The following is a 13,020-nucleotide window of genomic DNA, read 5'->3' on the forward strand; positions in this document are numbered from 1 at the left end:
GCATCAAAAGCGGATGATTTTTCAATAACTATCTTCTCAATTAGTACGATCAAAAATTTGCTTTAACCCTAAGAAAGATCAAGATCAAGATCGAGATCAATTATATGGCAAGTCCTGTTTGGAGTTGCCTACGTACGGAAGGCATTAGTAAAATAAAGAACCACATTCTTAAAAGAGGCTTTTCTCTTGCTCCAATAAAGAGGATAGGATCTTATTAACAAGGGAAATGATAGACAGGGATACTCATCCCTCCTCTGTCTTACTTTTAATAATAAAATAATATATTATATAAACAAAAAGTGAAAATCAGAAAGAATAAATGAAAAATAAAAATAAAATAATTTGTTGAATTCCGAATTTCCGAGAAATAAGAAGGCGGAATATCAGTATTCAATTGCACATTCTTTTTTCTTTTTTCTTTTTTTTTTTTGGATGAATATTTGGTTGCACATTCGCAATAAACTTTCTGTGCAAATTCCGTAAAAGTGCTGATTTTTTTTCCTGTCTTTGTGTTGATTTCGGAGTAATTAGTTAAGATGGAGAATTTTGTGTAAATAAAATCAGAAGAACATGGAGGGTCCACAGGACCAGAAACCTGTAATTAAGAGCCCAAAGAGCCAAGCCTTCCCAAGCCCTTAAACTTGGCCGTACAGCCCACTCACCACCTCCCACCACATTACCTGGAAGTTTCTCTGCTCCCACTAAAACGCCCTAGCACATGTCAGAGGCCAACCCACACGTTTAACTGGCCGTGTGTCGCACGCGTTTTCACATACATACCATTCCATAAAAATACAACATCATGATGATCATGGTATATATATAATTATATATATATGGCCACGGTAGCACCGCCTTCACAGCACTACTCCTCTACATAGAACACTCTCTCTCTCTCTCTCTCTCTCCTTCTCTCTCCTATAAATACGGAGCTCTCCTTGCGTATTTGTCTTCCCATTTCGGTGACGGGACCAAGCAAATCACAATGGGCAAGGTAAGCCGACTCGGCACCAAAACTAGCCCGTCAGATTGCTTTCTGTGTCTAGATCTCCCATTTTGTGTATGTTAACGAGGGTGAGTTTCTTCGGGTTTTTTTTTTTTTTTTTTTTTTTTTCTCCCTTTGCAGAAGAAGAACAAGAACAACAGCCAGAATGCAAACGAGAAGGAGAAAGTGAACGAGATGAAGAACGAGAACGAGAACGAGACCCAGAAGAAGGAAAATGGCGAGGGAGAGAAGAAGAAGAAGGAGGCGGGTCCGATTCCGGTGGTGTTGAAGATCCCCATGCATTGCGACGGCTGCGCTGACAAGATTAAACGACGCGTTCGCGGTTTTGAAGGTATATCTCTGTCCGATTTAAGCAAATCGTGTGTTTTTTTTTTTTTTGTTGTTGTTCTTGACATCGGGCCGTTATCTTTCTCGTTTGTGTACTTCGTTTCTCGGAATATGTTAGAAAAATTAGGAAATGGACTTGCAAGTGTTTGTTTTTTCTCTGCTCTTTATCTCCCTTTCTCTTTGGGTTTTTTCCTATAGTTATTTTATTTATTTAGAGAGATTTCATTTTCCTCCCTGTTATTTGGATTTTGTTTCCCTTCCTTTTCCGTGTACGTGGTTCACATGCCAGTCCTCTGTTTCCAACTTCCCATAAATTTCGAGTTATTTCCGAAACTACCCTCAGATTCCCATTCCAATAGCCCAAAGAGACTCGAATCAATTTGGTTAGAATCCTTGTGCAGGCGTGGAAACGGTGAAGGCGGAGCTGGAATCCAACAAACTGACGGTGGTCGGGAACGTGGATCCGACAAAGCTCCGGGACAAGCTGGCCCAGAAGGCCAAGAAGAACGTCGAGCTGCTCTCCCCGCAGCCCAAGAAGGACAACAAGGCCGACGACAAGTCAGACCAAAAACCTGAGAAGAAAGCCGACGACAAAAAACCCAAAGAGGTACTCCACTGGTCCCCGCTTACGTGCGCCCGCTTTCTTTTCTTTCCTTTCTTTTTAATATTAACTACTTGTGCTCCGGTGCTTCTCGTGGTGTTGTATTTTAACAATTAATACGCTGCACAATTTAGCATTTTTATGCTGTCTTTCAAATTTATTGGAGTATCAGCGCCTGAACTTTGTTTCCTTGCGATCACGTGGGGACGATTTTTTTTTTTTGTTCCTGCGATTCAACTTTTTTAGTTTGTTTTTTACTAAATTGTTTGTTTTTTGTTGCTGTCTTTTAAATTTGATTTAATTGAATGGGGCAGCCTCCGGTGACGACGGCGGTTTTGAAGGTGGTGCTGCACTGCCAGGGGTGCATAGACAAGATTCAGAAGACTGTTCAGAAGACCAAAGGTGAGGTTATCGTTCCCTTAACCCCGTTCCGTTACAGTCACTCTGAAAACTGATGTTAAATTAATGGAAGTAAAATTATTGACAAGACGATGTGGTTGATTGTAGGTTACCAGAGCATGGAGATTGATAGACAGAAAGAACTGGTGTGCGTGAAGGGTACTATGGATGCGAAGGCCCTAGCTCAAAGCCTGAATGAGAAGCTTAAGAGGCAAGTGGATGTCGTCCAACCAAAGAAGGAGAAAGAAGGGGGGGAGGGCGAGAAGAAGGATGGTGATGGCGGCGGTGGTGGGAAGAAGAAGGGTGGAGGAGGAGACGGTGGGCAGGAAGAAGCTAATGCCAAAGTTGATCAAGGGAATAAAATGATTATGGCACTTCCCGGGTACGGGAATATTGGGTATGGGAATGGGTACGGGTACCCCCCGTATGGGCCTGGGCCTGGGCATGGGTATGGGTATGGGCATGGAGGGTTTGTGGGGGAGCACTTGCATGCCCCGCAGATGTTCAGCGACGAAAACCCGAATGCTTGCTCTATCATGTGAGGGAATTGTTTTGGAAGGTGGGAGATTATAGTAGATGACAGTGAAATGTAAATAAAGATAGAAGAATAGTACGGGGTGGTTTGAAGGCTGGACCCAAATGGTCCTGGCCCGGTTGTTGGACTGGTGGGTGAGGAGTTAATTGGTATTTTTTTTTTGTTTAATTAGTCCCAATAGCTAGTTGGATACTTGCTTGAATATTCGGGGTATGTTTTTGTTGTTAATCGGTCATATAATTGATTCTGAATAGTAAGAGTAAGTGATATTTTCTTTTTCAAAAGCAGCCTTAATTGTCGCTTGCGTATATATTTGGATTTATGTGGAAGGAAGAAAAAGGTCTGATATTCATGACTTTTAGCAGTGAAGCGGTCTACTGTTGGAGAGACACTTTATCTAAACCCTCATACGCCTGTAGCAGTTAAAACTTAAAATGGGGGAAGAAACAAATATATGCCACCAAATAGACTGTATAATTACATGCGATTAATAGCAAGTTGGACTTGGATACATGATCTGGAATATTCTAAAGTATATATTATTTAAATGAATTTGTTTTAAATTAATCTTATAACACCACGGCACCCATGTAAAAGTATTTTTGATTTATGAACTGCTCCAACACTAAACTCGAGGACAACCTTTCCTCAGTTTCATTTTTGACAAAGTAGCTCCATCTCAACAAAGCATAATCATTAATCAATGCCACATGCCATGTTCTGTTTTATACTGGAGCCTGATAATTAATCATTAGCGTCTAAAAGTATGGGTGTTAGATGGACGGTTAAAAATCCATCTTCACCTGCTATTTGCTATAGCCTATATGCATCATGTACCTCCTAACTCTCGGCTGACCAAAGACGGACCAGGGTAGAGATCAAGGGGGGCCTGGACTCTGACACATCAATCTAAGCTATGTGGGAGTCGATTATTTACCATTACTCAATTTACCAAGTGATTGTCACAGGTAGGGTAGCTACCATACTCGGTGACAGGCGGTGAATGGTGATGCCTAAAGTAGCCGTGGCCGTCCCAGTGTTCAACGAAGACAAACTACCAACCCCAAAGGGGGCAAGGCGTGTATATGTGGTGCGGATGCGAACCTGACCAAAGTCATAGTATAAAAGTATAAAACACTAGACAAATAATTAAAGAGCATCATCATCCTTTGGAGTCAGTCCCAGTACTAGTGGGACCTAACCAATTATTTGGCACGATTGAGCCATGAACCTGCGAAATACGCCCTACTTTTTCTTTTTGGAGTGGTAGGTGTCGTATTAGAGTTGTGCGCAGAGGACATAGCTAAGCTGCCTATGATTCTCCTTCTGCCGTCCCCGTAGGCTGTAGCTGTACCCCAAGCGTTTAGTGCCTCTTTTGTCCCTTCCATCACCAAGCCAGCCAGCCAGCCAGCCAGCCATTTCGTGGAAAGTACGTCGATAGTGGAGTACGTTTTGAAAACCCCACTGGGACATTCACTGACTCTTCTTCCTTAATTTTCTTTCTCCCATTTGCTATTACTGTTCTCTAATCTGAGCGGTGAGCTCCTGCTTCACCAATAATGATATGGAGTACATATATATATATATATATATATATATATATATATATATATATATATATATATATATGACCCTTCTTCACCCATCAAAGGGGAGAAAAAACAAAATAAAAATAATGGAATACTTTGGCTACTCTCCCCAAGCTATTAAGAAATGATTTTTCCCTTCTTTTTTAAAGGTTGAATGAGTTTAGTTAGAACATTCTTAGTAGTCTCATCAAAATAGCTTTTTAATTATTTTGGTGAGCTAATTTGATGAAAACACTAAAAAATCACTTCCAACTAGGGGTGTGCAAAACCCACCCGCAACCGCGAACCCGCCCCGCCCCGCCCCGCCCCAACCCGTCCCGTCAATAACGGATATAAGACATTTCTAAAAAAGTGTGGGCCCTAAATATGCGAACCCGTGATTTATGGGGCGGGTTGCGATATTAAATTTTTTCTCACCCGCACACCCCCCCCCCCCCCCCGCGCTGCCCGACAATCCCTTTATACTCGTACCATCAAATTTTCCCCAAAAAAATTATAAGAATTATGACTAGGGGTGTGCCTTGATTTCATCAAATTTTCTCCAAAAAAATTATAAGAATCACGAATTGCCCAAATTGTGTACCTTTGATTTCATTCAATTCTGCACTATCCATTTCATCTCTATTCTTATTCCATTCTTATATACACTTTCATCTCTACATTCTCACATATACACATACCCATTCAATCTACAATCACATAAAAGAATAAAAAAGTACTTTACAGTTAGGTTTGTTGGCAATTCTGGTTCTTTCTTCTTGTTATTGTTTACTGGTGAGGTTGATTCAATTGGGATTTTCAAATTTTAAATTGGGTTAACAAAATTGTGAATTATTTTTCTAGTTTTGGGCCCAGAAAAAAAATAATAAAAAAAAATACCCGAATCCGCATGAACCCGTCCCGATCTGCACTACCCAAGGCCCAGCGGGTTGACCATTCACTATGCGGGTTGCAGATCTTGAGTTTCAAACCCGTTCACTGCGGGGCAGGTTGTGGAAAACATGCAAATCCGGCCCAATCCGGCCCGCGCCCACCCCTACTCCCAGCAGCCTTACCACTTTAACAAAAAAAAATTGGTAAGTGAAAATACTCACCAATTTTGATGAGAAATATTCACTGAGCATTCCTAGTAGCCTCACCAAATTTTATTCACTAAAATAACTAAAAATTATTTTTTTCTATTCTGGTGAGTCACTTTATTAAAATTCCCCAGCAGCCTCACCATTTTAACTAGTCAATATTCACTATTCTATTTAAATAATAATTTTTTCATATTTATTTATTTTTTCTCTATATAATCTTTTTACAAAAAATCATTCATATCTATGAAATAAGGACATTATTGTGTGAGAGATGAGAAATGGGAGAAGAAAATGAGAGAAAAAAAGAAAAAAAGTGTGCTAATCATGTGAGAGAGAAAGGTAAAACAAAATTTGGTGAGTGGGTTGTTGAGTGAAAATGTCTCATCTAATTTGGTTAATAATTTCAGTCATCAAATTTTTTTGGTTAAAATGGTGAGGCTGCTGGGAGTGGTTTTTCAGGATTTTCATCAAATTGGCTCACCAAAATAGCTAAAAAACTATTTTGGTGAGGCTACTAGGAATGTTGAGCATCAATATTGAACTCTCTAATTTGAACTTTTCACCAAATATTAGAGAAAGTTGTTGAAAACACCTCTGTATTGAACTCTCTATCCTTTCTCCAAACTACCTCATGTCAGAAAACCTCTCTAAATTTAACCCTCACAATTCTTACGCCATTCAATAAAAAATACCATTATATTCTGCTTCCCGCACTTTTCCTCGCCTTCCGTCTTCCCTTCCATTTCTCTCGAGCGCCTTCCGTCTTCACTTTCTCCCCATTTGCTCAAAGAAAGTCTGGGAGGACCTTGTGAAAATCTGGATTTGGACAGTATAGATCCGAACGTTCGTCGGTGGTCTCCATGTCCTCTATCGTCCGATCCCTCCCCCTCATGTTCCTCTTCCTCCTCCTCTACTCTGCGTTCGCCTCCGAGTCAGATCACAAGGTAAAGTTGCTCTCTCTGTTCCTCTACCTCTAGTTCCTCTCTTTGATGGAGGCAAAAGGTTCTGTGTGTTTGTTTATTGAAAAAAGAAGGAAAGAAAAATTAAAAGCAGCAGAAAAAAAAAATCGGTGAAGAATAAGTAGTTTCGATTGGGCGTTTCGTGGTTTTGGATGGTTTTGTTTGTGGGGTGTTCATTTTTGGGAAGAATTGAGACTTGGTGGAAAGGAAATTGAGGATTTTACTGGGAAAAAATTCATTGGTCTGGTGGAATTTGGGCTAATTTGTGGAACTTAAAAGTGGGTAGGTGATAATTTGGGGGGTTTTGGGCATAATTTTTGATCTGTAAAGTTTGATTCTGTGTCTCTTTTCACTTCTACAAATTGGGTGGTATTGTGTTGGTGTTTGGCTGATTGTGGTGGGATTGTTTTTTTGTAGAAAAATTTGATGTTCATACAGTTAAATTGGTTAGTTTCAAAACTAATAAAAAATAATATATAATTAAAATAGAGAAATATTTAGAGAGTTTTGATGTAGAAAATGTTTCAAAAGTGAGAGTATTAGACACTAAATAAGGCAACTAGCCTATTAGGATTATTCATCAATTAGGGTTTCTGTTAGACACTAAATAAGGCAACTAGCGTATTAGGGTTATCTATCAATTAGGGTTTCTTAACCTAAGGCAAGCAGCTACCTCCTAAGGCAAGCAAAGCTACTTTCCTACTCAGCCCTATCCCTATATAGCAAGTCAATAAGCCATGTTTCTTTTCCTTGTTTGCTGAATAATCTAGCTTATAAATGTAACCCTAGCCTATGAGCTAATTATCAAATGAATTATCAATGAAAGTTCTCTGTTTTAGTTTTCAGTAATTTAGGTTCTTATCAAAGAGATAAAATCAAAAAAGTAGATAGTTTAGGTTAAATTTGGAGAAAATTTTGGAGAGCTTGATGTGGATGCCCTTACCAATTTTGCTTCTCCTTTCTCTTTCACATGATCATCATACTTTTTTTTTTTTTTTTTTTTCTCTCATTTTCTTCTCCCATCTCTCATCTCTCTCACACGATGATGTCCTTATTTCATGGACATGGAGGTTTAATTTTCTTTGTCCCTGACATAAACTTTGTAGTTTTTTCATTTTTCTTTTCTTTCTTTCTTTATTGAATTTGGTTGATAAGCAAATGAAAACTTTTGTGAATTTCTTAGCAATGATCTAATCTCAAGATGAAGGTATATGGAATTCAAAAAAAAAGAAAAAAAGATGAAAGTGTATGGTAACTTGTTGTATAAAAAGATTAAATAGAAAAAGAATATATAAATCTGAAAAAATAGAATTTAAATGAAATAATGATAGTGAATAGTTAAAATAGTGAGACTATTGGAAGAATTTTAAAAGAGTAGCTCACCTGAATAGAGAAAAATGATTTTTAACTACTTTAGTAAGTAAAATTTGATGAGACTACTAAGAATGCTCTTAATAAAAAGTACCAATTATTAGAATTTTTGAAGGAAAGAAGTTTCGTAACTCTTTGGCCATTGTCTTGGGCTACTTACCAAAAGACAAAAAAGAGAAGAAAGAAAAGCTATTGTGCCTATAAATCATAATAAATGTGATAGAACCGTGCGTTTCCATGACCAAAAAAAAAAAAAAGAAAAAAAAGGGGTGTTGAATCACACTGACCTTACATTATCCAGTGGATTCCTAAAAAATTGTGAACGTGTGAATCATCATGAGGCTGTTATGCATGTATGCGATGCACATGATGATGCCACATGTCATGACACCACGTTCTCGGTTCCCCCTAGTTTTGTCTGCCTTCGTGAAAGAAACATGAACCTTCCGGCTTCCACAAAGGAAGGGAAAAGTTTACAACATGACAACCAAATACACTTTCCCAAAAACACATTCATTTTGGCAATTTGCAAATCATATAAATTTTCTTTGCATGGTGAAAAGAAAGAGACACGTGTGTGAAGGAGCGAAAAGTACGGAGAATACAAAAATATTTTAGCTAGGCTTGTAAGTGGTTTTGGTTAGTGGTTATTGACTAAAATTGCTAATCGCAACCACTTAAAATGGTTATTGAATTTTAACAATTGTAATCGTTCTATTTAGGCAGTTAATAGTTATTAAAACCTATAACCGGTGATTTGAAAATCGCTTTTTATAAGTAAGTTTTTAGACATTTTGAGCCGTTTTTGAATTAGTTTTGGGAGCCGGTTTTTATTTTTGTTAAGAAAAAAATATAATAAGGGCTTTTGGACCTTTCAACATACTGTACGTAGGGAACTTACAAAGATTAATATTAATCCGAGTAAATCAAACAGAAACTAGAAAGTTAAAAACAAATCATAGACAAATCCATCAAACCAACCATTACCCATTCTTCGGTAGAGCCCTAAGAAATCCTTCTTAGTCTATACAAAAAGTTACAAAATATTTATTTTATCCCAAAAGAGTACAAAGGGAAGCACAAAACAGAGATTCCGATCTCTCTACCTTCCCATCTACCATTTATAGTGTTCAAAATGAACATGATATTTACACAGGTCAGAAGAATCAAAGGCCATTGATTAGCAAATAGAAATAATCAAAGTAGGACTTGTCACTTAAGAAGCTCCGACACCCACACTCCTGTTGGGCCGCTGACTGCAACCTGAGACAAGAGAGACGATAGACTGAGAAATGGACGAGAGATTGAGAGATCAGATGCTAAGGAATTAATCCACGTAAAGCAAAGATTCAAGAAATTAAGAGGACTTGCTAAAAAATACTTGAAGTCGTGACTGAGAGAGGTTGAGAGATACATGCAGATGTAACTTTTTGGGTTGACAGGAAAGAGGGCAGCGGCACAACAGTGTTTATAAGATATTCATTACTGAAGTACTAAAATAAGAATGAAACCCTATATTATGATTCTTGAAGTAATGAAACAGCATCGTTTTTGTATTTAAATACAGAACGACGCCTATTGCAGTGTTTCCTAATGGATTTTTATCGTGTTTATATATATATATATATATATATAAAGATAGGCGGTTAGAAGTTATTAACCGCTTCCGCCTATCTCTAAAACCGCTAACAGGTAGGCGGTTAACAATCTTTTATAATCACTTTCAAAAGCGATTATATGATTATAAGGTTAAGAATTACAAAGCGGGGATAACAGTCTTTTTTTTCTTTTCTTTTCTTTTTTTTTTTTTCTGTACAGGTCCAATTGTAATTGCCCACTGACCTCACAAGTGGTCAACCTCGTAGAATAATGATATATATTTAATAAATTAATTTGAGATTAAGTGGGTCTGCTTTTATGCATATTCAGTAATTTGAGATTCCAAAAATCATGTGACCAAAGGAGCTAGTTTCTTTTGAGCGTTTTTCCTTTAGACGTGATGATTGCATGAGCTCAACCCCATGTGAGCAGAAGTGGTGGGGCATGCCAAAAAGAGGATTAAAGGAAAAAGGGGGTTTGTTCATGGGAAAGTCCTTTTCCGAGGGCATCTACACATATTTACACTCAGTTTAAAATAGGACACTCTCTTTTCCATACCTATACCTTATCTATGAATTTTCTTCCTTAATTTCCCGGAAAGCTAAAATCATAAAGTTTTCCACCACCATGACCGGATCTAATTTCTTCAAAATTTTCATATTTAAAAAAGAAATTAATAATAATTACCGTCATATTTGTTACCAAATTAGGAGACTGATGCACACAATGCTCGTAATGATTGCTAGAGTCCAAGGCATAAAGCTATTTAATTTGTTGGAGATAGTTCGATCACATGTAAAAGCAAAATACATGACCAACATGATCATTCCTGCCGTGGATGAAACATAGTTTTTCTGATTGCACTGGGGATGTTGTCGGGGTTGATATGTCAAAAAAGTATGTGGTACGATGTTCTTATATATATGTTCTCTTGGTTCATAATATGCTTACTTACCATCCCCACCTAAATGTGGGTTTGTTTGGCAAAAACATGTACAGAACAGAACGGAGTAGTTGGTTGTTAATTTTAGAATTAGTAAAAAATGATGATGTGATATAAAAATGTGAAAAAGTTTTGTTTTGTAATGAATTTTTTTATTTGAATAGTAATAAAAAATTATTGATGTGATATAAAAAGTGAAAAAAAGTAAGAATGTTTTGATGTTGATTGGTAGTAAGAAATATGAAAAAGTAAAAGAAAAAGCACATAAACAGTACACATATTACTGTTTACTGTTCTGTAACTTAACAAACAAGGCCGTTAACTCTCGACCTTCTCCGCCTCCGGAAGAAAAAGAAGAAAAAAAAGTTAAAATTTTTTGAAGTACATAATTTTATAATTTATTCCCCGACCACTTTCCGTGCACTGCATTAATTAGTATTAGAAGTTTTTGTCTCTCCAAAATTTATGCAATGTCTTAAAATTACTCTTTAATTTGAAATAAATTATTATTAAATTTTGATTCGAGTAATAATTTTAAAAATCATATCAACTCTAAAGATACAAGAAATGGACGAAAGTCTTCCATCCAAAGGTATTTTGTAGAAGGTTTTTTAAGTACCTATTTTTATTGAAAAGTTTTATAGGACTGATCATGTAATTTGTGAAGTTGTGGATGATATATTTGAGGGACACATAGGATTGGAGAGGCCTTAGGAAGAAAATTGTAAAACAAGATAATATATAGGGAAAGCATCATTTAATTTATTTCATGTTTCAGTGTTTTTGTAATCGTATCTCCAAAGTTTAAAATTTTGTATTGTCATGTTACTAAGTTTAAAAAATTTGCAATGTTACATCCTGTCACATCTTTGATAGAATTTTCTTTTAAATTCTAACCGATGATGCTAAAATACCCAAAATGCCCCTATTTAAAAAAAATTGAAATGTTGAATGGTCTTTGACCCATCGTTGTGGGTCTGATTACCCACGGTTTTATTTTTATTATTTAATTAAGTTAATTTTATACATTTATAAATTTTACAGGGTTACGAGGGACATTTCACATATTAACCATTTAATTTAAAGCTAAATCTTAAAGGAACCGGTGACATTACAAAATTTTTAAACTTTAGAGATATAATTGCAAAAACATTGAAACGTGAAGAGGTAAATGAAGGTTTCTCCTAATATATATTTATTCAGGTGGGATGAGCATTAAATAAAGATGATTTTGCGAGAAGAGCAACTTAATTAAGAACCTCGATCATAGCATCTAAAATGGAGGAGCAATCAACTTCGGTTATTAATTAATTAGAGGTTGAGGTTCAGAATGGAAAAGAATTAGAAGAAATTGAGGAGAAAAGTGAAGATTTGGAGAACAGAGAAATTGTGAAAAAAACTAAAACATTTTGAAAGACGCAAAGGAAAATGAGATGCATCAACCGGTAGAGATCGATGTGAAAGAGAACTTGGAGGTGTTTGTATAGGAAGAAAAATCATATTCAGTCCCTAGTTTTCATCTTGTTTGGATTTAGTTTTCGAGTTTTCAAATTTTAGAATATAATTTTTAAGTTTTACCCAAATTTAAAATATGACTTTACCATCAAAATTAACAATTTGTCATATCCTACATTTGTCTCATTTGACACATCAACGCTCCATATTTAATTGTCACGCCAACTAGTGTCAAGTCATTTGTCTTCCGGTTCTCTTCATAGATCTCTTGTTCCAACAAAACTTGCTCAAACATCACCATGGTATCATTTCTTGGCCTCCTTAATTTACTTCTCTAAACTTGTTATTTTCTCAAAAACTCTATTGATAGGCTTTTATGGGTCTTTATTTATTTATTTATTTTTAGAATAATTTGATACTTATTGAAATGCCATTGTATTGGGGTATGGACATGAACTCTGACATACATGACAGACAGCAAATTATTAATTTTAACAGTAAAGTGATAAAGAAACTAATTTTAAACTTTAATAAAACTTAAAAATTGTATTTTTTAAATTAAAATTTTAATGACTAAATTTAAATTAGATAAAAACTTAAAAATTAAATATGAATTTTCCCTTAAATTTAGGAAGTGAGAGTTTTTTTTTTAATTTTTTTAATAACTTTTTGTCAGTCGTAGAAAAAAGAAATGAAGGAAAGAAAACTTGGTAATTGTAAGTTTAGAGTAGATGCCAGATGGGTAGCTTTGGATGTAGTCACATCCGTTTGAAAGATGGGTCAATTCTGTGATCTTCGCAGATTCATAGGCTTAATTAATGATATACATATCTCTAGAGTCTAGAGATATTGAAGAAAGAAACGCAAGTTGTTGAACAGGGCTTCGGGAGTGTCGATCTTTTAGGAAAGCAAAGGCAATTTCCAACATCCATCTTGTCGCTTTTTCCTTGCCATCATAGCGCAGGCCATGCAATAAAGTCTCTGGGGGCGATTTTTTTGGTTGATTGGAATTGATTGAAACAACAACCTTACACGTACACCAGGCTACTACTTTCTCAACCAATTTATTTTATCATTATTATTATTATTTGATAATAGCTCTACCTGGTGCATGTCGTTGTGATACGTAAAGTTAGTTACCAGCAAGGTACTAG

General features: G+C 36.2%; 1 protein-coding gene across 1 annotated transcript; it reads left to right on the plus strand.

The window, feature by feature from the left end:
* The first annotated feature begins 849 nt into the window (after window positions 1-849).
* LOC133878065 (heavy metal-associated isoprenylated plant protein 3) lies at window positions 850-3,152 on the plus strand. The gene is made up of 5 exons (XM_062316553.1): window positions 850-994; window positions 1,127-1,337; window positions 1,735-1,940; window positions 2,249-2,336; window positions 2,442-3,152. Exons 1-5 carry the CDS (start codon window positions 986-988, stop codon window positions 2,873-2,875), a joined length of 948 nt encoding a protein of 315 aa, XP_062172537.1. The 5' UTR covers window positions 850-985; the 3' UTR covers window positions 2,876-3,152.
* The last annotated feature ends 9,868 nt before the right edge of the window (window positions 3,153-13,020 follow it).

This window comes from Alnus glutinosa, chromosome 9 (assembly GCF_958979055.1).
Source record: "Alnus glutinosa chromosome 9, dhAlnGlut1.1, whole genome shotgun sequence".
Lineage (NCBI taxonomy): Eukaryota > Viridiplantae > Streptophyta > Magnoliopsida > Fagales > Betulaceae > Alnus > Alnus glutinosa.